This window comes from Bemisia tabaci, chromosome 6 (assembly GCF_918797505.1).
Source record: "Bemisia tabaci chromosome 6, PGI_BMITA_v3".
NCBI classification, from domain to species: Eukaryota; Metazoa; Arthropoda; class Insecta; order Hemiptera; family Aleyrodidae; genus Bemisia; species Bemisia tabaci.
In genome coordinates, this window is record NC_092798.1 from 17,035,780 (window position 1) to 17,062,277 (window position 26,498).

Consider the following 26,498-nt stretch of genomic DNA (forward strand, 5'->3'; position numbering starts at 1 on the left):
CCTCGGCCTACGAGGAAGCCGACAGATCGAGTCAAGTCCTCCGCCAGGGCGAACGCCACGTCGCTGCTCGTCCTAACCTCACTCTCTCGGTTCACTTCCCCGTGTGAAATCCGATTTTTATGACCCAACAGTGACATTCGATACCGGATCGGTCCCCAATTCCGCGTTCGTTCAGTGTGTTCAATTGCGTTCCCGGTCGCTTTCGCGTTATCGGAGTGTTTTCCAGGTCGGAGTCGCCGAAAATCCGGGCGCGCGCGCTAACGGTGCCGAAGTGAACGTACCGTGACGAATAGGAATCTCTCTCCGTTTCGGACTTCTGCTTTGAAATGTGCAACGTTGTCACGTCACCCGCGGGTCGGTAGATCGTGACGGCCGTTGTTGTCGCGGTTCGGCGTAATCAGGTAAGAAACCTTATCTCATCAGTGCATGGTATTCTCATCGGTGCATGATCCTAACTTGCTGCGCATGCGCGAATGTATTCTTTGATAAAGACCACGTTATCAATCCCGCCAGACTCGGCCGAGTTGGCGCTTCCTGGGACCGTCATGCGTGGATGTGGAGCCAGTTTAAATTATTCCGGGAAGATGACAGGTTTCCCTCTCTGTTTTGAATGAGCGAGTGAGTTAATACGATCAACCCCACCGAATAATATCGGTGTCCCTCCCCTGCGCTCATCCCCGGTGAGAAAGGTCTTCCCTCCATCCCCGAATCCTCCTCTTCCTGTTATTAAGATGAGCCTCGCTTCCACGTAGCCAGAAATAGTAAGCCGTATGTCGGGCGGCATTCCCATGCATGGACGGGAGTCGAAAGTCTATTACACGCGCGCGACCGCTCGATGCACCCCCGCCCGCCCCTCCCCTTCGCCCACGCTCGCCATACGTTGGAAACTCATTCGAACGCTAATGCGCATGGTAATTTGTCTTCCCCTGCTCGGCTGTTGGCGCGTTGTGCGTTTTGGCATGTTTATTATTTCAGGAGCTCGCCGGATTTTCACACCCGTCAGCAGAGCGGTCGCACTCGGATTGCATCACGTCTCTCGTGTCAACGACAACTGCTGACGAACGAATGCCTTCTCCGCAGCCGGTTGAGGATTTGCTCTGAAGTTTCCACGCACCGTTGTGAAAACTATGCACTAATGAATTCCACACTGTGATATCATAATCGGATCCAGGAGGGGGGGGGGGGTAGGAGGCGTACGCCCGTAAGAAAGGAAGGAGAAGAAGGGAAGAAGGAAGGAGAAGATGGGAAGAAGGAAGGAACAGATAAATGAGGAAGGAAGAACGTCCATATTGGACGAAGTAGACTCGAACTGCATCTTGGATCAGATGCTATAAAACTTCGAAAATTTAGGGTGGGAATCCCGGAATCCCCCATATGTGATATCGATGTATTACATAAGAAAGACTCCCAGAGTTTTGAAAACGAAGTGCCTTGTCGCTGGAATCGACGCTTTTTTAAAATCTGAAATAACTGTCGATCCGAGGGGGTATAAATCGGAGAAGACTAGATGCAAAGTAACTAAATTCTAGGAATAACCTCTTTTTCTGCACACCACAATCCAGCAGGTGTTATGAATGAAACAGGAAGAGCAAACAGGTTAAAGAAAAGAAAACCGGAAAGAAAAACGTAGTTCAAGGTGTTTCGTCGGAATAATTTCACTCGGTAAGTATGCGCATGCACTTGTGCATGATCAGACAGTTCTGAACTTTCGCGTAGACTCGGCTGCGTGCGCATGCCCGAAACTCCGTCGACTGCGCATGTAAACAAACAAACCAATACACCGACGGAAGCTGTGCTGCACGCCTGTCATTCAGCTTCGGATCCGTTGCCACATTTCACGTCTCTTTCTACGCGTCCACGCACCGCTCGTAAACGCGCCACCACTCCCCTCCCACCCCCCTTCCTTCCAGATCCGCAGGTCACTAATTGGCGGCCCGCGCCATTGACTTGCGCTTCCCGGAATTTTTCATCCGCAGCCCTTTCCGCGAACCCGACCTTTGAACATCTCCCCTTTCCTCTCTTCCGCATTTGTAACTTTCAAAATTAGGGGAGGGGGCGCCGTATTACGCAACGCTCGTCCTTGTGCTCCAGTCCACGTGGACTGGAATGGGAAAGCAAAATCACCATCCGCCGTATGCTCTGAAGTGCTGATTCCGGTGTTTGATTCAGCGTATTCTCATTTTTCTCAGTGTTCAGTTTCCTCTTAAAGGAATTCATATATTATCCGTCCTCGACAGCCAGTTCGAAGGGACTGCGAGGTAGACATTATTGGAAACGATTACTAACATCACAGAGTATGCGTGTCAAATTGAAATTTAACAACTAGCAAAGTCTTGAACTGTTTCGGAGCCTCTACCCAAGTAGCGATTTTCGCAAGTTGGCAACACTGTTTTTCCTCCATTTAAATGCATGCACTAAGATCGATTCCTTAGTGAGGCAGCTTGCCTCGCCTAATATCAATTTTTTTAATGGATTTAAATGGCGGAAAAACAAGGTTGCCAACTTGGAAAATCGCCACTGCTCCACCCTTCTTCCCTTTTCCCCCCCCAATGGTTTTACATTAGAAGCGATTGGTGGACATTAGAAACGATTACTAACATCACGAAGTATGCATGTCAAAATGAAATTTAACAACTAGCAAATCCTCGAACTATTTCGGGGTCTCCCTCTCTACCCCAGTAGCGATTCTTGCAAGTTGGCAACACTGTTTTTCCTCCATTTAAATGCACGCATAAAGATCGATTCCTCAGCGACGCAGCTTGCCTCGCCTAAAATCGACTTTTTCTGGATGTAAATGGCGGAAAAACAATGTTGTCAACCTGGAAAATCGCCACTGTTCTACCCTTCTTCCTCTTCCTCCCCATTGCTTTTAGTAAAAAAGTGCCCCGAATGTGGAATGCGGAAGTACAAGTAATGCATGTTGTGTGCCAACTAATGAGTAGGGTGAATTAATTTCCCTCCGAGATTATCGCCGGCGCAAGGTGAGCAGGTGAGAGGATTGTGTGGGAGGCGCGGTCAACGGCGAGGGCCGAGGGAGGAGTACCTGTTACCAGCCACGCGGACGAGCTTTTAAATGGAGGAGGATGGACCACTATGAACCGGGTGTTCGATCCCTCGTGTTAGCCTACCGTCCTGCCTCCTACGACACTACCCACGGTTCGCACATTTTATCGACCCTCCTTTTTTAAAGTCAGTTTTCAACTCATATCGAGTGAATTCGTCGCAGGTGGGGGTGGGGTGGGGGGTTATGAGGTCTCGGATAAATGTCGGAGGTGGTCCGTGAAGCAGCGGCAAAAGTTAGGTCAACGTATGAGACATCTCAAAAACAAGGAATCGCGATCGTTTTGAGCGCCGACAGGTACTATCATGGAAGGCGCTATCAGAAGTTTTGGTGATTCTGCAAGAAAACACTTTTGTTTTTACGTGCGCCTATGGACGAACCCCCTTGTCCCCAATTTGCGAGAAAAACCACCGATCAAGAGATATACACCGAACTGGAAGGGTCCCCATACATCCTCTCTTTTTTCTTCTTTCCTCTTTTTCTTTTCTATCTCCCTATTCTCTTTTCTCTTCTTCACTTTTGTCTTCCCTTTTCTTATTCCTCCTTTTTCTCCCCCTTCTTTCCCTAAATGTCGTTGATTCTTTTCCTATACCTCTTACTTCTTTCCTATTTTCCCATTTTTTCTTCTTTTTCTCATTTCCTACTCTTTTATCTTTATTCTTTCTTATCTTAACTCTCTTCCTTTTTATTTTCCTATCGCTCTTTTTCTTTTCTTACTTTCTTACTTTTTCTTCTCCTTTTTTTTCTCCTTCCTTTGAATTTTCCGCTCTTTCTTCTCATTCCTCTCTTACTTCTTATATTCCTTCTGTACTATGTTCTCAGTTTTCCTCTGTCCTCTTTTTTCCTACTATTTTCTCTGTGTTCTTTCTTTTTCTTCTTCTTTCCACTGTTTCCTTCCTCCTTTTCCCTCTTATCCTACTCATTGCAACCTCCCTCTCCTCTTTTTCTCCTTATTTTTCTGTGAATTCTTTATCATGATGAAAAGCTCCACAACTGACAGATGAAATGATTCAGAATTACATTTAATTAGGAATATTTTAAATTTTCAGTTATAAACTCCCGAAGTGTGAAGTCGCCGCTTCAAGGAGAGTAATGCAGTAATTAATAATTCAATACTAACGAGCGGCGGAATAGGGACGAACAGGACAACCCGGCGCACCCGAATATGCCTCATTGACAACGTTGCCAAGGAAACCTCCGAGGGGAGAAAATAGCCAGTAGCGCAGCTAGACGGCTCGCCGAGGTGGTTATGGCAACCACGGGTTGGATTCAAGCGAGCCATGTTGCCGCTACACATCTCTTTGAATTGAAAATGTGTCTTTCAAAAATTGCGCATTAAATTCACTATCAACTTTTTCCATTAGATATGGATCTAAAATTTATGGCATTTCTTCCTAAATAGAATAGGAAACAATTAAAAATGTTTCTTTTGTATTTTGGCGTAGATGAAGGGTGCAACTTACATACCTCAAAAACAGTCCTCGTCAACGTCATGTAAATGAGAGGAGAAGAATCAAAATTACTTCAATTAATCCGATTTTGAAAGATATTGAACGTTGCACGTTTAAAAAGAGCATTGGGAATAATTAAAATTAAATGTATGTATTCCATCTTCATGTTCATGGCGTTGGGTCCGATGTTATTATTTCTTCAGGCTCTAACCATAGTAGTCTCAGAGCTTGAAGAAAGAAGTGATTTCGGATACCACTATTCGTGCTCTGAGGAGCCCTTTTTGCCTACATTCTTAATTGAAGGAGAACGTTTGATTACGTGCAGCTATTTATGCGACCTACTTAACCGCTCCGCTCCGCCCGCTCCGCTCCGCTTTTTATACTCACAGCACGCACGCAAAATGTATTCAATTGTACATAACTGTATGGGTTTAGTACCTTAAGAAGAAAATCTCTATATAATCAAGTCAAACAAAGCACGTGATCGAAATGGGCAAAAGAACATCGCCTGACTCAAAACAGCCAAGTATGGTTTGTGTGGAAAACGCTAATTAACACATAGGAGTTAGTAAAAATTACATTCCAGAGTATAGTAAAAATTACATTCCAGAGTATCAAATGAATGCATCCAAGGGTTAAATGGTTTAACTCTGCGTTATTAAGCGGGGTTTTTTTTTGGGGGGGGGGGGGGGAGTTGTGGTGAGGGTTGAAGCTTAACATTACCCAATGATCAGAATTTAACAGTAAATCGAATAATTTTTAAAGGAAGATCGACCTGCGGTACACATCAAAACCAAACTCAACGTCAAGTTCGGTTTGAAACCTTCCGCCCCCTAATTTTTCAGACTTGATGTCCGGCACACATCAGGATTGGTTTGTCTCTTCCCGCCCACCTGTCAGGCATCCTACCATCCTCCCCTTTCCCACCCACCCCTAAGGACCCGACTTCATTTACAGACAGCCCCTAAATTTTGAAGCTAGGGGTTTTTGCTCCGAACTTTTTCGAAATAGATGCCTCCGAACGTCCGCATATGCTTGGGGAGAAGTCCCCAAACCCCCCCTTCCCTCCCTCATAGGCGGCCTCTCACCCTCGGTCTTGATCTGTCATCGGGATCGGTACTCGACCATCCGTTTATGAGAAGAAGAATTAGGTCTCCGCGCGGTTGGTAAACGACTCCCCATGTGCGCGAGATCGGCGCGGTAGGTCATTGGCCAATTTTTGATGATACAGCGGTGGGGGAAAGGGGGTGATGGTTTTGATGAACGGAGCATCAGGCGATCACATAGAGACGAAGCAGGAGTCAGGTTGTCACGCATGACTTCTTCACGGACGCGATCAACGTTCGTCGTCGCTGTTGTCGCATCGCGGAATATCTTCCTTGTCACATTGTGACGTTATGCAGAATCTGAAAAGCTTCTTGTTTTTCCGGATTTCCAAGCGGAACCCCTAGAAGCCCATTGTTTTTCCGGATCTCCAAGCTGAACCCTAAGATGCCAAGCGAACTAGCGAAAACAGATGCTCGTAACCCTTTTTGTTGCAATGGACCTTTGAGGTCGTTCATAAAATACGTAACGCTAAGGGGGGAGAAAGCCCGTTCCTGTATTAATAGGCATTTCAGGGAGGAGAGGGAGACTTGCAGGACTGCTTTACTTCGCCTTTTTTTCGACAATATAAGCCGAGAGATCTATAAAAGGTGGCAATTAATCGTTTAATTTATTTTAAAAAAATAACATTGATCATTTTTCAGCTTTGTTTTTCTTCAAAAATAAATTAAGAGGGTTTAGTTTGATCCACCCTAGAGCCATGAGATTATCTCTGGCGAACTGCCCAAAGTTCGAATACAAACTCATATCTAGAGTTTTCAATCGGCTGTCTTTTCGGGACTAAAAAAGGGGGACTTTAACGTATTTTACGAACGGTACCGAAGGGTCGTTAAGGGTGGTGCGCGAACGTCGATATCGAATCGACTCTCCTCCGTCGCGGTCCGTAAAAGAGTCGAATATCGAGGGCAGCAACGCAACGCAGCGTAGCCCGTGCAGCAGTGGTACCTGAGCCAAGAGCATCGACTCCCCCCCCCCCTCCCCGCGTGCCTTAGCGCGCCGCGTCGCTCCGCCGCGTGACCGTGACGTCACTGTTCTTGACACCTCGCGACGACAGCGCAGGACATCGCGGCTTTCTGATCGCGTCCTTCGCGAGCGTACCGGCCGTATTCGATTGCGATTGCGACGGCCGAGTCCTTCATGAATATTTGAGTTGGGACGGCGCGCGGCGGCCGGCGAGGCGCCTCGGTGAAATCTGACTGGTTCTGCCTTTTTTCTGCTCGAATGCCGCCGAGCTAATGGAGACGTGATGATCTAACCTCCCTTGACTCGCCCCTAAACGGGAAAGAATGCAACTCAAAAGCAATGTTGCATAACTGGGTGTCTAGCATCAGGGAAAACCGGAAAATATCGGGAATATTGGCCGATTAGGATAAAATTAGGAAAATGTCAGGAAAAATCGGACGTTTTATCAGGAATGTTTCTTACTAGAATCTCCTTAGCGGAGAAGTCTCACTGCTTTTTGCCTACCGTGCCAGGAGTCGTCGCGCCGTCTTTGTTTCCGATAATTTCTCGAAGAAAAATCAGGAAAATATCAGGAATTTTCAAAATGGAAAAATCAGGAATTTTTTATAAAATATCAGGAAAAATCAGGAAAATATCAGGATTTTTCAAAATTAAAAAATACAAGAGACCCTGCATAATGACCACCCAGACATTGTATTTTTACTAGGATTCTGTTATGGGCCTTCACAAATGAAGATTCAACTGAATTTTCGTCATAGTAAGTGCGGAAATCGGAAACATCTTGAAAAAACATTGCACGGTCATTTTTCGGATGAAAAATTGCACCTTTTGAGTCAATTTGGCAACCTTGATATGAAAACTTTTTTCCGGGAAACGGCGAACCGACCGGATTTAGCCAGAATGTCTCGTCGCACGAGTTTTTGGTTCGAAAAATACATTTGTGAAAATTGCCATGGTAAAAAATCCAATAATGGTTGAATTTTCAAAAGCCTGTAAAATGACCATTATAAATGCGTCTATATAACTACCATACTCAAAATCTCCGCGCTAATGTTTATTTCTAACATATAAAGTCCGAATGATAAAAATGAACGGGGAGCAAAATTCTGTATCTGTAAGAGCAGATTTCTTTTTGCAAAAATAAACCATAACCATTTAATGTTTGATAAAAATATTTGTTAATTCGTTCATGATTCCCGAGCTTCTCGGTGTATAAATGGTTGTCTCCTTAAAGTTTTGAACGTAGAAAACACTCTAATTTTTTTATTTCATACACAGAGGCCCGTATTAGAATCCTATTTGTAAACCTTATGCTAAACTCGGACATACCACCACTAATTCGACGATGCGATAGTTCCAAACTCCTTGCGCTTAAGTACTCTAATGTATGAAGATATCCCGCTACTTTTCTGACAAAGTATACTTGCCCCTAATTAGCTCTCCTTGCTGGGATTGCAGTTGCTTATCAAAAGTGATTGGCATTCGCAGAAAGGTCGTTAAATGTCTCGCGCAACGCAAGCAATTAAGGTGTGCGCGGCCTGCTGTTGTTGCAATGTATGAGGTGAACTGCTATGTACCGATCCCAGCAGTGAAAACTGAAACCAACGCTATGGGGATAAATTCTGGAAGAATTAGTATCGTGAACGAGAGGAGATTTCAAGCCCGTAGCCCAAAAAGTTCGCAGTCGCTTGGGGCGCCAACCGTGGGAACGCCAAAATTTCTCGCACCTCTTTTATTGATTTCATTTCTCACCAATTGCCAAATAATTCCTCCTTTGCCTCCTCTTTTCCTTCCCCTTAATCCTCTTGTCGCTCTTCTTTTTCTTCCCTTCTTTTTCTCACTTCCTCTTTTCTTTTCCCCACTTCTTCCTTTTCTTTTTCTCATTCCTTCCCTTTGAATTTCTCATCTTCTTATCCCTCTTCTTCGCCATTCTCTTCTCTCCATCATATTTTCCTTCTTATTCCTCTTCTTCGTCTTCCTCTTCTTCCGTTCACCTTCTCCTTCCTCCTCGCCATCTTCTCTTTGCTCTTGTTCTTCCTTTTCTTCTTCATCTTCATCATAATTTTCTAAAAGTTTTACAAGGGGAAAAGAAGTTTGTGCATTAGACCCAAGTTTAGGTCATATGGATTTCTGAAGTTTTCGGATCGTGCGTCCGAAAACTCGAGGTCCACCTGAAGTTCGGGTCAAACAGTTTTCAGTGCTTCGTATGAAACTTACATGGAGTCAACTAAAGTGCTAAAATGCTTCAGATATGGGACCCGAACCTCGGTAGCTGGACCAAGGCCGGATTAAGGGGGTGGCCACATGGGCCGAGGCCCATGGCGGCAAATTTAGGGGGCGGCAAATTTTGCAATTTTTTTAAATGTAGCTATAAAGAAAAATCGGATTCAGAAAAAAAAAAAAAAAATTACGAACGAGAAAAGGTGACAAAATCTCTCATTTCCTGAGAGTGTGATTCTAATTTCGTCGTCTTTCTGTGATAAAATAGACAGCACCTTTAATTAGTCGCGTTAAGACTAAGAGATTAAACGAACACGGAATTTGGCCCGGAACAGCGCAGCGCAGAGAGCAATGATGACGAGAACGTGAGGTGAATAGGTGAAACCCTCGGCGTGACGGTCGGCATGTAACACATATTAGCGCCTACAAGACTGCATGAATACTTCACGCATTGCGCCAAAGACGATGCGGTCGCTGCGGTCAGCAGCGGGCAGCGAGCAGCGTGAAACGCATAGCGCCTACAAGACTGCATGAATACTTCACGCATTGCGTCAAACACAGTGCGTGCAGCAGCGGTCGGCGCGAAACGCATAGCGCATGTAAGACTGTAGGAATGCTTCACGCATTGCGCAAACACAGTGCGGTCAGCGCGGCGCGGCGGCGGAAGTTAAAATTATTAAACCACATTTATATTTGTTCTTTCATAATTTGTTGGTTCATCTCTTATAAATGGGGGCCTTGTCTATACAGAGATAGGTTTACGGAACTTAACTTTCGCGCCAAGTTCCTTGAACTTTTGCTGGTAGTGTTGACAGGGCTTTCGCAAAAACTGTGACCAACATGAGTAAACGCGTCTTACTTCTCTTTCCCTCTGGCACGTTCACTTGATGGTTTTTATTGATGTTTCAAAACGAATGAGAAGGGGGCGGCAAATAAGTAAATCCGGCCCTGAGCTGTACTCCCAAGTTTTTCGGATGTGGGATCCAAAAACTTCAGGGACTTGTATGACCTAAACTTCCGATCCCACGCACCAAGTTTTTGTGTCCGTGAGGGGCGAAACTATGCCTAAGTTGCGATGAACAGTGAGCACATCCAAATAGCCCTAGATCCATCCCTTAGCGTTTAATTTGCGTGGAACCTTTCACGTTTTTTTTCAGTCTCCTGCATTCTCGTTTCTTTGTCGTCGGCAACCAAGTTTTTCAAGAGAAAGATTTAAGAAAATCTGACCCAAAAAAACGTATACTATCGCTAACGCTCTTCGATCTTTAACGCGTATTACACTAGTTCATTCAAAGCATTTTTTTCTTAGTATAAAATGGAGAAGAAAAGCCTTCAAATGACGAAAATCGAACGTAAGAAAGGGTCTTAACAGTTTGCTGGAATCTTTCTGCATCTATATATGGTTTTATATTCATACTTTTCCGAGCAAACTCTTCTACCAAAAACTTCGCGTTAGAAGCACGCACTCGATTTTTTTTATTCTGGTCATACTCATTGAGGGGCTTGGAGGACAAGGCGCATAAGTGCATGTTTTTGAAAAAATTGAGTCATCAATGATTTCAAGTAAAGCTAGTCTTAACCCATACTCTGTGCGTGAAATATTCGCTTCCAAAGTCCAATTTTTACGCATAAAAAATTCAGTTCGAACTTTCTTTCCTCCATAAGGATCCATGGAGTTTCGAAAACTTCAAACACGTATTTCTCAAAGTGTCAACAAACTGCACGTTTAGGCCTTGTCCTCCAAGTCCCTCCATTGTCCTTTATGTCTTTTGTCATTTCCTCTATACCCCTGATTTCTTCTTTTCCTGCTCTTGTTGAATCGAGGAGAAGGTCATGCTACCATGCCCCCTGGATCCCATACTGCTCCAAGAAGCGATTGTAGAGGTGCCGGGAAGTATATGGCCTTTTTTTACGAGCTGCGGCGTCCAAACCGAGGTGGTACAGATGGGAGGCTGAGTCTGGGTGTTGGGATGAGTTTAGACGAGTTTCGGCTGAATCTAGCCGGAGTGGAAGAGAGCTTGGAGCCCTGAGAGGATGAAGACTGGTTAAGGCCAGGGAGCCGGGCCCGAGCCGCGGCGAGCCCCGCCCTCGACGGCCATTCCGGCACAGAACGTGGTGCTGCCGCCGCCGCCGCCGCAACCTCCGCCGCCACCGACGCCGCATGGGAAGCCCCGAGGTTCCTTCCTCCGAGACCGAGTGCCCACGCGTCCCGACTCCAGCCCCAGCGCACCCGCACCCCGCACCCCGCACCCCGCACCGTTCCCTCGACCCGAGCCCCACGAGCTGAGCCCTCCAACTTAACCACCTTCTGCGTCAACGAATCCTCTCTCTCATCAGTGGCGTGGCGTGCTTTGCGATGTATCGATTGATCTGCTATTTAAACCCATGGGAAAAGATTGATAACCAGGGCGTTTGCATCAGTGATCGAGTCTTTTCTGTCGCTTCAAATGGGAAAGTCTCGATAATCGATCATTCACGCTTCGTCACTGTTTCTCACCTCGTCCATCGCACATTCGTGCGAAGAAACCTAACTCCGTTCCAAGTTGTAACAATGACTCAAACAATCCGATTTTTTTACAAAAATGTGCCCGGGCAATTTTTCCCCCAAATTTGTATGATTTTTGCATGAAATCAGAGAGAAAAAATCGGTGCGATTTTCTGTAATATTTGCTCAAGATTTTCCTCGTAGAAGTGCAATATGCGAGGCAAAAATAAGACATTTTCTTTTTTAAAGTTATATCCCCCCCCCCTCAATTAACGCCCCTTGAAAGAGCGAAGACCCCTAAATTTTCAGGAGAATCATCGGCTTTGCTGAATTTTAGGAACGGTTCTGGACCAATACTCATGAATCCACGATTTATTCCAGAGTTCCAACTATCAAGAAAAACCGGGGAAACCCAGGGGATGAAATTTCGGAGGAAATCAAAAGGGAATCCCCGGGAATATAGTGTTGACTCTACAACTTTTGCTTTTTCAAGTGGAAATTTTAGTATTTTGAACATTATGTATTTTTAAGCCGAATACTTTTTCATAATAGGACCGTGTGATAGTTAGGTCACACAAGGAGCAAAAAAGGCCATAACCTTTTTAGTCGTCAGTTAACTGAACCTCGGAAGAGTGATAGGATTACACCTCTGTGACAAATGAGTTGTACTGAGGTTCTTTATGCAATAAATCGAGAAAATTCAGGGAATTTGAAAGTCGAAATGTAGTAGAAATCCCGTTCCTCCTCTTGTCTCTCCCGGTTCGAGAGTTCCTTTGTTTTCGGTGACCAGAGTTTTGCTCACCAAATGGACCCCCGGCGACGCGAAGCTGATGCCATGACGTTCAGCCTAGCGGGATTTTGGAAAAGGACAGGGACTCTGAGTTCGACCATCCCACGGAACGCGTCGCTTTCTCCGCTCTGGAATCTCCCATGATTATCAGCGCTAATTGTTTTATCTATGTAGCCTCGAAAAGATCGATGTTTTATTTTGTTTGTTTGTTACTATGTTTATTTTTTTTGACGTATAAATGAGAGCATATTAGGGTGCAGACACTTCTTAAGAGGGGGCGCTTAGGGAACGTTCATAGAATACGTATTGCCGAAAACCGGGGTATGTTACTCCACCCATCCCCCTCCCCTGTTTCGTAAAGCAAGCGTCGCTCAGGTTTGCACCCCCGTAAAAAATAAATCTGCGCCCGCGTCTCCGCCGCTGAGAGTGATGAATTAGCGAGCACTTCTCGTAATGTTCAAACGGTCGAACTTTTCATCCTGGTTTACGTAGTTCATCGATTTAGTAAGTTTCACCTGACGATTATGTGAAATCTTTACGGCAAATTTTAAAACGTTACTTTCAATTCATCCCAAACCTTATCAGAATGACTTCCCCCGCGTTTTTATTCATTTTCTCTATTCACTCAATCTTGAACCCTGTAGTTTTGATAAGTTTTCGTATATCACGTGTGTCCTTGAACATGTATTAATGTTTGGTGTCGTATGTTTGTTTCAGCGCGAAGTCGCAATGGATCAAGAACTCGCGAAAAGCGAGAAGCGCCTTCAGCTTCGTGAGGTGAACCCTTACCTCATTTGTGTCCTGTGTGGCGGCTACTTCGTTGATGCCGCCTCCATTGTTGAATGTCTGCACACGTGTAAGTATGCAATTACTTTTAATAATACGCTCTTCTTTCAGGGGAAGGAACATAGAAGCAATTACTACTGCCTTACAAATTATATGGCAACCGTTTCTGTATCCGGAAGCATGAAAAAGCGTATAAACGACGAATACGCCTTCAAATTTGAAGAGTAGGCAAAATTGGATACTTTGCTGCGCGAATAGTTGCTCACTCGATTTTGATCCGTCGCGTCGCAGACTATCCTGTCTTAAGTGAGACATCTCTTCACAAGTTTTTCTTCATAGTATTCTCTCTCGTTAAAAGTTCCTGTGAGAAGCTCTTATGAAAAGATGGGTGGTTTTTACAAACTTGGGTGGCACTAATATTCCAACCGAAAGATGCCCGTGTGTTGGGTGTGACAGTTTTACTAAGTCAGTATTTTATATTTTTCCCTCGAACTTACTAACTGTTTATTTTTTCCTCTGATTTTGTTTCAGTCTGTTGGACATGTATCGTCAAGTATCTTGAAAAGAACAAATTCTGCCCGATCTGTGATGTGCAAGCTTACAAGACAAAGCCTCACCTAAGTATCAGGTGCGTGACCATTTTTCGAGCGTATTTAGTATTCTCAAGTGAATTCACCATTTTATGATGAATCGCATTTTAAATGCAGTCAATGATTATGTAACTCGTTTGGCCTGCCACCTGTTTGTCGAAAATGATTTGTGAGACTCAATTTTGAGGGGGGAGGGGGAGGCAACATTCACTTAAGAGGCCTAGAAACTTTCCAAAACCTAAAGGCAACTTCTTGCATCCTGCGATCTAATTTTTAGTTGTGTTTTCCCATCTTCGTCGTTTTCATCACACCTCTAATCGATTGAAATCGATCATTGATAAATGTGTAAATGAAAATTACAACAACTCAAGTAATAGCATTGTCAATAATAGTTGCATAGTTTAATTCTCTCCCTAGGTGGGGTAAAAGAGGTCTTGAACTTTCGAATTTTGTCTTTAATGGCGAATCGATCATTCAAATTTTGCCACTAGCTGTCATGTGCTTCTTGATATAACGTAAGTTTGCTCTTGGTTTACAGGCCCGACTACACCATTCAGCGTCTGACGTACAAAATGGTGCCCGGTCTTTTCGCGAAGGAGATGAAGCGCAGGAAAGAATTCTATCTAAGCTCGGACCCTCCGCCCACGGCGGTCAATTTGCCACCCTCGGCCTTTTATTCACCCGACGACAACATCAGTTTATCTTTGGAATACTACGAGGCAGGGTAAGACCCTTATCAATGTCTACATCACACCCACACCCTTCAATTCCCTTTTCTTCCCTCTCAATAAATTTCAATATCGAGGAAGTTTGCAGTGTTTACCGAGATTTTCTATTATTTTGCAAGAAGGATCGGAGCGATTTATCTCGATTGCTTCAGTGCATTGGATTTTCAGAGACGTGTATTTTAATGAAAACGTATTCGTGAAGGGAAACCCCAAATTATTCACCCTTGTCTTGACACTTGTCTCTGATCAGTGCTTACGTGTGAAAATGGCATAAAAACTTTTTCGGTGTGCATTTGTGCAAGCTCTCTCAAAAAAGTCCAATGAATAATATGCTCCTGACACTCATATTTTTCTCATGCATGTGATAGTACGATTTTGCTCTGTTTGGATTTCTTCTGTTCTCCTTTTGCCATCAATGTGCCTTTTTTTTTGGGGGGGGGGGGGGGGAGGACGATGGTGTCAGTTCTTATGCCCTCATAGATTTTCCTTTTGAAATCGAGAACCCGTAAAGAGTAGAAGTACTTTTAAATGATGGATATTAAAAACTCAATTTAAGATCTTGAGGGGGCGAACGTGTATTGCATATTATCCATCTTCATGAAAGTTACGAGCAGTCAATTTTTTTCGAACACGATAAAATCCGAGTTTAAGCTGAAGACGAAACTTATTAGCCAAGAAATGAATTCTTGATTTTTTCGAACGAAAAATTGGACGTAAAATATGATCATGTTCAAAAATATGTTCTCCTTTTGACTCGACACCGCGTTGTTCGGTAAGAGACCTCAGTTCTATCACCTCATCGCTCTGCTAGACTAGTGGCGTGGCGTGCATTGCGATATATCGATTGATCTGCCATTTAAACTTATGGAGAAGAATCAATGAACAGGGTGTTCGCAACGAACCATTAATAATCGATTCTCTACCATAGCTTCAAATGGGGCAATATCGATAACTAGGGGGCTACGCCCCCTGGCCGCTACGCGGCCCAACCCCCTGAGGGCGCTCCGCGCCATCAATGGGCCGCCTCGCGGCCTTATTTTTACCCTCCTAGCAATGTTAGTTTTATTTTTCCCCTAAGAAATTACGATATGAGGTATACTTTAATTTTAAACTTCACTTAAAATTACTTTAAAATTAAAAGGACGCGTTTTGGAATGACTGCTTGATGAAATATTGCAGTAAAACAATGAAAAATGATAGTGAGGTAATAATTAGGACATCATGAATCGGGGATCGAACCTACACCGACTTCATAGTGGACGCAAACGACGTCTTGGACGACCCGGCCACCGCTCGACATGTAATCGTCGGCGCAAATCTTGTGTAAATAAGTGTAGAGCTGATGCGCAGGCTACACAGCTACTGCGCAACCTCCTCAACCACTGCGCATCCTCCCGCGCATAGCGGTAGCAGTATCGGAGCATTCTGTAAACTCACTCACTTTTATAACGTGATTTTAAAAAAACCTGGGTCCTTTTTCCAAAATCTGATTACAGCGGGCTCATCTAGGGCCTATTACCTGTCGATTTACACAAAAATCATGGAAATCGGCCCGGTAGAACGCTCAAACGAACTATGACAAGAAGTATAAATTTACATTGTTTAAATGGGAGAATTCGCAACTTTACCACGTAATATAAAAACACCTGGGCCATATTTTGAAAATCTGAAAGGAGTTGGCTTATCTAGAGACAATTGCCCGTCGATAACCGCAAAAATCATGAAAATCGGCCCGGTAGAACGCTGGAACTAAGCGTCACCAGTTTCGCAAAATTAGGAGGTCTTGGAGCTTATAGTATAGATTGATCATTCCGGCCTCACCACTGCAAGAGACGTCGGTTCAATGCGATGGAGCGAAGCCCACGCTTCAATGCGGCGCACGGTGGATCGAGCCAATGGAAGAGGTCGGACATGAAATTGTTGACTAAAACTGCAAATTTTGATGTTTATTTCGTCACATTTTGAACTTCAAGAGGTGCCCCGTGAAGAAAATTTTACGAGAAAACCAATGGAACCACTCTCAGAACCTCAATGTGTTGTATAAGTGGAGTTGTATGCGTTTAAAGTTTCCAAATTTTGTCCGATCTCTCCTATCGACGCTGATCCATTGTGCGGCGCCCGATGAGAGTAGGTTGGGGTGGAAGTGGAGAGCCGAGAGAGAATAGAACTGGATTCTGCCGATCGCAATACGCGTGCAGGTTCACGTGACGATAAATATTCCTTCACGTCCCTTCTGCGGGTGCTCCGGCACGGTCACCTGTCAAATCATATTAATAGCATCGAACCGGAGCATTTGCGGCAAAAAACATTGGTTCAGGAATGACGTGACGAGGTCCAATATTGTTCGGAACGGAATTGCGGTGGAAACTTTCGGAAACAACGGATGTTTGACGTCATCCGCTTGAAACGTTGGACTCGGTGTCTTCATCACCCCAATTTTATGTGAAGAGAAAGTTTTGACTCGGAACTTTGGGAGCGCACGGAAAAATGAATTTCGAGTTTTTTCGGCAAAAATCGAATTACTGTGTCTCGTTCATGATGCCGATAATATTCGTCGTCTCTCGCACGAAACTCTTTTCCTAGGTTGCAAATTTGACTCGAACACTTCAATGTTTTACGAGAAAAAACTCGCATGATTTTCGTCGAAAATTTGTCTGATTATTGCATGAGACCAGAAGAAAAATTTGTGAAATTTAAATCCTCAAATTCTCCTGGTTAAATTGCAATTTGCGCAGATTAATCGAATGACACGGAATTGCTGTTACATTCTTTCGTGAGAGAAACGATGTATTGCGGTTGTACGGCCAATTGTTAGTGCAGTTTTGTATCTTACAATATGTCTCTTTCCTCTAAATGCAATAATTCTATATCGACTCTCTGCCGGTTTTAGTAGAAAAATTCTGACTCGAAGCTGCCAGCACTGTTTAATGATCTTGGATAATTATTAGTCATCCGCTAACGAAGCCCAACTTTCGGTGTAACCGCCAGCTCGGGCTGCGCGGCACCGAGTACAGTTCGCGTCGACCTATTCGTCATTTCTGCCATCCGGGTTGTCCTACTGTGTGAATTCGCAGCCGGTATGGGTTCCGGGGGCATGCCATCAACTCGCGTCTCGCATGCGATGTACATACAAGTAAAAAAAAAAACCTTTACGGATTTCTCATGGGGCGCGGCAACACCCGTGCCAAGGGTACGCAAGATGTATCAATTATGACAAACACGAAGCGGGGGAGGAGAGAAAGAGAGGGAAATCCTTTTAATGATTTCAAAAGGATACCTCATTGATGTTCTGAGCATTTCCCCGGTATGCATCCGCACCCCTAATGCAATGTAATACCACCCCCTACTCCACCTGACAGAAAGTACCGTCATTAATGATCAATCACATCACATGGATAGCCCCAAGAGCCGGGATTCACTTTACGCGCGTGTAGGTACATGAAAGAATAGTTGTAACCTCCTGGGTAGGCTGAAGTATAATCACCTTGCATTGTTTCAAAGCTGAAATCGTACCAGTTTAATCCCTTTTCATCAATCTGCTCCATCTGTGGTACACACACTGGAGAGCCGCTTTCACGGCGCTCTCCGGCGCTCTGCGACACCTAATCGCCACAGTGACCTATTCTTGCACAGTCCATCAGGGATTTGGCACTCTGTCATTTCATTAAAAAACCCCTGTTGCCATCCTTTCACTTGGTTTCCCTTCGTCTTCTTCCAGGATAAACCCAATCAAGCATTTTCTTTGGCAGCCCCTCTTCCGACATCCTATCTACATAACCGTACAAGACAAATTGTTTGGTTATGACGTCGAATACGACTTTATTTTCGACTTCCATGACCTGACGCCATCTTTCATTACGGACCCGATCCTTTCTAGATTTTCTTGCAGACCTCTTCCAGAAATTCACCTCCGTTGCTCCTAAAATATCCTGTGTCAGTTTCTTTATCTGTAAAATTTCTCATATGTACGTACTACTTAGGTTAAAATACTTTCCACTACAGCGCTATAATTTATTGCTCATTTTGTTCTTTTACGAATATTCATTGATCCACGAAGATCACATTTAGGATCGCTATAGCCCTCCATGCTAATTGCTAAGACGCTCCTTTCCTAGATAGCTTAATCGTCTTCAATCCTGGGATTCTTGGGTCACCGCACACTCAAGTGCTTATATTCCACGCAGCCTCTGATCTACTACCCATCTCCAAACTCAATGCTTTGATGATCACCTCCCTAAATCAGTTTCGCAGGTTTCGATGTACTGACCTCCAAACCCAACTTTCGGCCCTCCTCTTCTAACTTGCACATCATGCACTGGTCCTTCCTCCACATTGGGGGTTGAATCATCGGGCTGAATCCCCGGTGCTTGTAGAAACTTCACTGCCAAAGAACCTAATCAACAGTCTCCATCTGTGATATTCGCGATGGAAAATAATTTGGGAAACTAATGTCTTTCGGACACCGTTGTGGTAGGATTTGACCAGGGTGCATCCAATGGAAATTCCAGCCCTCCTAGGAGCGATGCAAACAGCCACACGATGGATCGAGTCAATCAGGAAGGTCGTGCACTTGAAATGTTTTACTACAAGTAACTGCAATTTTGGTGTTTAGTTGGCCACATTTCAAATTTCGAGGGGTGTTTTTATAAGAAAATCTTACGAGGAAACCAATGGAATCATTTTTAAAATCTCAAAGTTTTGATTTAACGGAGTTCTAAGCTTTTGATGTTTCCAGATTTTGTACGACCTTCCTATTGACTCGATCCACTGTGAGCCAGCAAGGGTTTTCCCGGTGTCTCCCTGCTGTATAGGCTCCCGATAAAGCTCATTTCATAAGCTTCGTCTCAATATTGTAAATTATCCCGAGGGCTCGGAAAAACAGGAAGGGGAGAAGCGAATAGGTAATGTAATGGAGCGAGGCGGGAACAGGAGTGCAGCGATGTCACGGGTTTTACTAGCATGAGATCAAGTCTGCCGGCGAAGCGGGAGGCGGGAGGGGGCGCAGTACCTTGTTGTAAAGTCACCGGCCCGGCTGCCGGTGCACGGATCCAATTTTCGTGGCAAACCCGCTCCCTGTCCACTTTCCGCACTGCTTCGTGCCGGCACTCGACGTTGCCAGCCGTCGACCGCCTCTGCCGGGCAGCGCGCTCGGCGCTAGTCTCTTCGCGTAAAAGACGCTGGATAGAGGAAAGTAGAGACGCCCGGCGCGGCGCAGCGCACCGCTACGCGCCACTGAATTTATTACACTCACCCACCCCTTTCCCTCCTCCCATCTCGGCCGCGCCGCGGCGCTACTCGGCGCGACGCTGCCATAACGATGATCGTCACGTCAAGTGAACTTCAATCACCGAACCGCGAGCAATCTCCTCCACCAGTTTGACTTGCGCGCCTAATTTTCTCTTGCTGCCCTCCTTTCTCCTGTTTGCAACTTCCAAGTCTAGCCGTTCGCGCAGCGTGCCTTTCCCGCCCTAAATCGACTTCATGATGTGCAGCCGATCCTGCTTACACTAGTAAAAAGACGTCGATATTCACTGGTCAAAAAAACCCCTTGGTTCAAGAGTGCAGTTTCTTATCGCCGGACTTAAGAGTCTGGACTCATGTTTCAATGCAAAATCCGCTTGAATCAATGCAAAATCCGCTTGAATCTATGCAAAATCCGCTTGAAACAAGAGTTCAAGACTCTTAAATCCGGCGACAAGAAACTGCACACTTAAGTCAATGCAATGCGGCATTGGTCCAAGCGGTTTTTTCTTACTAGTGTTCATTTCCATATTGTCTGGTGCAATATGGATACACTGAATTGAAAGCGATGAGAGGAACAACGAAGTCCAACCAAAAAGGCCATGTGCCGTTCGTAAGATACAGTCATAATGTCTATAGTCTCGCTTAATATGGTGTAGTATACTAGCATCCTGCACCATACTTAACGTAGACATACGGATGCTCTATGGACAGGCAGATAACCCGTTTCTCGTGAGTTGAGCTTTAGCAAGCAAAATATATATTTCACATCTTCATCGCGACTTCAGTCAAATCATCTTTGAAATCCTATCTGACTACTCATAATGGTTATGCAAACTGGCAATGAAAAATTTTACAGTCATTAACTTAATTAATTGTCCTCATGAAGAGTATATTTGTCTTCGTGCCCAAACTATTTCTGTTCTTTCTCTTCTTCTGTCCTTCCATGCTTGAATCTCCTAGAGAAAAGGTTTTTTCATGATTTGAATTTCAAAATTGTATACATTCAGTTTTACTGACTGACTCTCTTTTTTATTCCAGGATGAATAACAATGATGAAAAATGCCGCCAAGCCGGAGATGAGCATGATTCCTTGAAAATGAAATTGGTAAGTTTACTTTATCACTTATTACTCTAAGATTCTCCTTTATAAGCTTGAGAGTAATAACTTCCAAAGAAAGTGGGATGAGTAATGAAACAATCGTGAAATACCAATGTAACCAACAATTGCTGTTTTCAAATGTTGTCCACTCTTTCTGAATCCTAATAAGTCCTCTCTTAATTATTTTCAGTTGCCGCACAAACGATATCTTCAATGCCCGGCTGCTGTGACGATAAATCATTTGAAGAAGTTCGTGCGAATGAAGTACGGACTAGCTGCCGAACAAATGGTAAATATTAATGAGCCATGGCTCTGTTTTTTTTTTTTTATTAATGTAATAAATCAGAAGAAGTAATGTAACGTAGAAGTTGATGCCCTGTCGCATCTCAACAGAAAGCATCAAATTGTTCACAACTATGCACGGCTTGAACTTTAAAGATAAGTCGGAGCGTCCAATTATTGCCTTGCATGACTCCCTAAAGGCTATTCGGAAATTTGCTTCAATCAAAGCTCAGGTGTCATCCGAGGTAGTAAGACATGTTTGACACGGTTTACAGGTCCTAAATGTCTCTGCACAACTGAATCATGCCGATGAAATTATAACGAAGCTTATTAACTTCTCATATTTTTGTTCCTTTCAGGTCGATATTATATACCAAGAAGAATGTCTTCCAGAAGATTTCAGCTTGATGGATGTTGCTTACACTTTTATGTGGGATCGGGTAAGTGTTTTTAAGTTTCTAGATTCCGATCAACAACTCTATTTCTTTCCTTTTTTTAATGCATGCTCAGCAAGGCATTGTAAATAGCTACGAAATTCCATCTAGTCAGCATGGCAATGACATTTTTAGGAACCACAGGTTAAAACTAGCTTCAAAGGGAAAATTATGTTAAATGGCCCCACAACGTTTGAGTGAAAGATAGCCCTATATAGGTAGTGATACTCATAAAAAGTACTTTACATTACTAAAATCAGTGATTCTCCCATTTCCAGCAATCTTAGGACTAGAGCTAAAAGTGAATCTATCGAGAGAGTCTAAATGAGGGTAGGGAAGAGAGTCTAGGCAAAGGCGAGAAAAGCACCCATAACCAAGACAAAATCTTTGAAACTGGTCAAAAGTTGATGGTGATACTGCCAGTTTGCACAATGTCAGAGAACCCCCAAAACGGTAACTCTCTATTGAGACCACCCTCTCATTGAATTACACATTGAATTCCTACAAATGCTTTGCAGTACCGCAAAAGTATTTTTGCAGTTTTAGAACTTTTCTTTTAATAATGCGCTTTACATTATCTTGTAAGTTAGATCTCAATTCTTATCTGATGCATTATCACTTTTTCAGACTACCCCCATGAGATTCAGCTATAGAATCCTCGAGCGAGCAGCTGTGCCTGCTGAATCAAACAGTGACATAAATGGTGCGCATGGTTACTCAGCTCCAAAGAATGATTTTAAAAGGAATAGCTGGCCCCGAAACGGTCCCAATTCGAGTTCAGAGAGTGGAACAACAAACACAACTAATGGGAGACAGCTAAGAGGAAATGTATTTTCCAAGCGGAAGTCGGATTCTGGAAATGAGTCGAACGAAGCGAGTACCAAAGATGAAGCTGATGAATTAGATGATTTATCTCTAGTTAAGAGATTAAGAATGAATGCAAGGCAAACAAGATCTTCTAATAAGAAAGCATCTCCCCGTCGGCGGAGTAGAAGCACATCGACCAAACGAAAAAAGCAGAAAAAGACCGCGATAGAATCAGACGCTTTGTCAGGTTACTCTTCTGCTACCTCACCTGATTACCCCAGTTCCAGTGTTCCTAGTAATGTAGACGAAATGGACTCATTTGATGACGACGCAAAGTATGAAGATGACATAGAAGAAATTACGGATGACTTTGACGATGATGATGATGAGGGACGACTTTGGATATCCCCGACAGAAGATGAAACGAAAGACAAAGATTCTGAAGTAACTTCTCAAGAAAGCTCCGGGGATATTGATATGGATGATGACGAAGAAGATGGTCATTGATCCCTCAGAGGAAATCGACGACCGATCAGAGGTCAAAGTTAAAAAGAAAAGCAAGAAAGGAAAGCATCATCATCACCATCATCACCATCACCATCATCGCCACACCAAGAAAACTCCTCCTGCGACAATCTTAAAGTCTGAAGGCAATGATATTATGAAACTGAAAGTGAAACTCAATCCAATAATTGCCTGCGAAAAGTACGATAAGCCGTCCAAGTCGTCTAGTAAATCAAGAACAGTGGGCGAGGTTGTTCCCATGTACAGTAGTAATCCCAGATTAACAGCAGATTCCGCAAATGATAGTAAATCGAACACCTTTAACAACAACGCTGGTATTACTAACGTTTCAAACAAACTCAGTAATAAAACTAACGAACGACGGAAAAGTACGGATAGAAGTTGTTCCAAAATTAGTAGTAGTAGTGATATTTCTAGTAGTACCTCTAGATTAAAGAGTGGCAGTTGCAATAGTAGTAAGGATTATGATAACATAGCGCACAATTCGTTTGCTGATGATAGCTCTCAAGGCTCCCGCGTCTCGGAAGAAAATGCCGAGTTGAAACGTGCGATGGATGTAATTAATGAAGATCTCGAATGTCAAGAAGTGGCCTCCAAAGTGGCTGATGCAAAAGTACCCAAAGTACCAGAAAAGTCATATCGACCACCGAGCTTACCTCAATCCCTACCAAATTCCACTTCCTTTACCAGGAAGTCGAGTCCTACCCCTCTCATCTTCACCACCTGTGATTCTAATTCGAGTCGTTCTAAATCTCCTTTGCTACATCCACCTTCATCAATAACTGTGAGCAAAATAACTGCGGCTGAAAAACGTAAGTTGGACGAAGACAAACTTCTGAATAATAACCAGGATCTGAAAGCGGCAGATAATCTGAGACCATCCCTAGAGATAATGTTGGTCAATGGTCCAAAAATGCAAAGCTTTTTCAACGTTGACAGTAAAAAAGATGCGTCAAGACTGAAAGGAAATAATGGTCAAACTGTAAAATCTTCAATCTCAGCCTCGCACTCTACATCAGTATCAACCTCCGTTTCTTCCTCATCCTCTGCATCCCTTTCAACTTCACCTCTAGTCCGTCTACAGAAAATGAGTATCAACCTACCCTCTGTAACCGTAACTCACTCAACAAGCACCTCCAAGACTACAAATACATCGAAGACTGTCGTACAAAATAAAAACGAGCCATGCATTCAAGCAGGGAGCATCGAAATATCACTCCAAAAAGAGAATACAGCACCAACGCGGATTGAAAATCGAGACATGAAGAAAAATGACGGTCAAAAGAAAGGGACTGTCGGAAGCACAGGTGCTCTTGACCTTTCACCAACAAGCCAGTTAACGAGACCCTCCGTTTCTGGCGCCTCCTCTGGAACTGTCCATACTTCCTCCTCAACAAATCATTCCAATATCACACTCAAAAGGCCAAAAGTGTCCCACCGGTATGCATCAAGCCACAAGTGAATAAAATTCCACCCCAACTTAATACAGGCAAAGTCGGATCTACAAATGGACCGAAATCAATACCAGTCTCTATGCAAAATCTAACCGTCCTCTCAAATGCTGCAGCACACCTAGCTGCAAAATCTCAACAGGATCAAAGAAATACAATTCAAAATCAACGGAAATTCTAGCCCTAGCGTAAAGTCTGCTCAAAATCCTCAGATTTTGCCGGCTTCCCCATCGCCGAAGAATAATCATTCTGTGAGCAACTTGAACAATTGCTTGCAACAGAACATGTCCCTGAAAATTCCCTCTTTGCAACAGCGACCAATTAAAAACCCCAGTTTCAAACAAGATAACTCGCCAGTTAGGTCGAAGCCTATGAACATGCCGAAGCTAAATGAGATAGACCGTAAACAGTTCATTCGACCGGCACCGCATGGGAATAATAGTAGTGGCATTAACACAACAAAGCCGGGACAGAATCAGTTTGTGAGGCACATAACGGATCCTTCGGTCATGATTTATGCACGTCAACAAAATGCAAGCGTGGTATCCGGGAATCATTCGTCCTCTGGTAATTCTATGTCCAAAAAATTCGTCAGCGGAAATAATGGGCGACTCTCCTCCCCGCCAGGAGTTATTCCAATTGCATCCATGTTTCGTCAGGGTGGTATCGCCCGGGAAATTGAGAAAGTTAGCGCTGGTTTACAAATGAAGACAACTGTGAATAAAGAACTAACCAGCGTCAAATAGCGGAGAAAAGAGTCGCCAGTTTACGCCTTCAAGACTCCTGTGGGAATCTTAAGCAAATAAAGCAGAACATTGATTGACTTTTAATTTTTGTGACATGGTATTTAATACCTCTTTGTGGTAACTTAGTTCCTCGATTCAGTGCAATAGTGACAGTTATTAAGTTCTCTGATTGTTACTCTGTCATGATATTGACTTTGACATCCTACTTCAATTACTTACTCCAAACCTCGTCACATACCTTAAAAATTGTAATACAGGAATGTAAAGCTTGTGTCAATTTGAATTGTCTTTTATCTGGGATCTTAAAAGTTCTCTTTTGCCTATTGAGGGCTAATTAGATTAGCGCTTCCGTCGTCTATAAAAATCTACCTGTAACGTTGATGCTAACGACTTTTATTTATTTAGCAATCGTACTTTAATCTGTCTATATCATTTTTAGGGTTTGAATGACAAAGGACTTTTAAAATAGTTTAATTTCCTTTGTAAAGATTTTCCATGATTTTGGAACCCTCCATCGAATAAAAATGATGGTTCTTAATTTATGGATAGCTTACTTTTTTTTGTATATATAAAAAACAAAAAAAAACTAATTTTACCAAAGATAGGTTACTTAAGTTACTTTATAGTATTAGTCTTAGCTACACCGGTACATCCACAAGGAATGCCCTTATCATCGTAATCGTTCTCTCGTCTCTTGCAAAAGAGATCGTGCTTTCCGGGGTTGTATTTGAAATTCATTAGGGTATCAAAGTACTCCAGTTCCTTAGTTCCTCCTTACTAACAGCATTACAAGCTTTTAAGGAATGTAAATTTTTTAAAGATCTTTTAGATATCAAGGAGGTGCGGCATCGTTGATTTTAAATGTCTGTACTTACCTTTGAATCAATGGGATTCGTACTCCAATGCCTCTGGATTCATAACGTGCGATGGTTGGGGTAGTTACTTTCGCCCGTTCCAGTTCATGTTTTATTTTTAAAATAAAATCCTAACGGGTCAAAATTGAATAAAGGGTGGCAGGACCATCGTAACTTTAATCGCGTTTGATTTCTTACAAAATGAAAAAAACAGTTTTAGGATAATCCTAACGTTCCGTTAAAGGATTTTCAAATTAGTGTAAGGGAATTTCTTTATTCCTGAAAGCATAAAAATTAGTTATGTGATATTTTTTTAATTGTAATTAATGTAATTTAAGTCCTCTTTCATTTGTTATCTTATATCCATCTCTTAACATGTAGCTGCAAATCTTTGTCAAGAATATTTGGTTTGCCAGCCCGCAATTCTAAGACTGTAGTTTTTCATATCCTGTTACTTATTGTGAATATATGTATTATAAAAAAGGGGAACCCTGTTCATACTTTGAAATAAAATAAAAATTGTTTGCCATTTTGCAAGGTCATGTAAGAGTTTCATAAAACTTTCATTCTCATAGTTGATCAAAAATCTTCTCCACAATGTGCAATGCTGTGACTTTTTGACAATATGGGGTCAAATATCTTCTTAGCCCCTTATAATAATTACTTAAAGTTTTGAATTATCTTACATTACCTTTGGCGTTATGTGCAAAAGCTTACATTTTTATGTATATAATGTGTACAAATAATTGTTTTAATCTTGCAAGGGAAGTCGTTGACTTCTTTTGCGCTTTATTCGTAATTTAATGTTACATGGTTGATGTTTTAAGTTCCTTCATGTCGGCAGTTGGTATGATAAAAATAAATTATTTAAAGCCAAA

General features: G+C 43.2%; 1 protein-coding gene across 1 annotated transcript; it reads left to right on the plus strand.

The window, feature by feature from the left end:
• Positions 1-26,498, plus strand: LOC109039156 (uncharacterized). Its single transcript, XM_072301471.1, is given in 10 exon segments — positions 1-401; positions 12,792-12,930; positions 13,392-13,488; positions 13,989-14,174; positions 20,461-20,527; positions 20,712-20,810; positions 21,163-21,243; positions 21,865-22,540; positions 22,542-24,028; positions 24,146-26,498. Coding segments are annotated over 9 exon segments (3,441 nt in total). The 5' UTR covers positions 1-401; positions 12,792-12,803; the 3' UTR covers positions 24,767-26,498.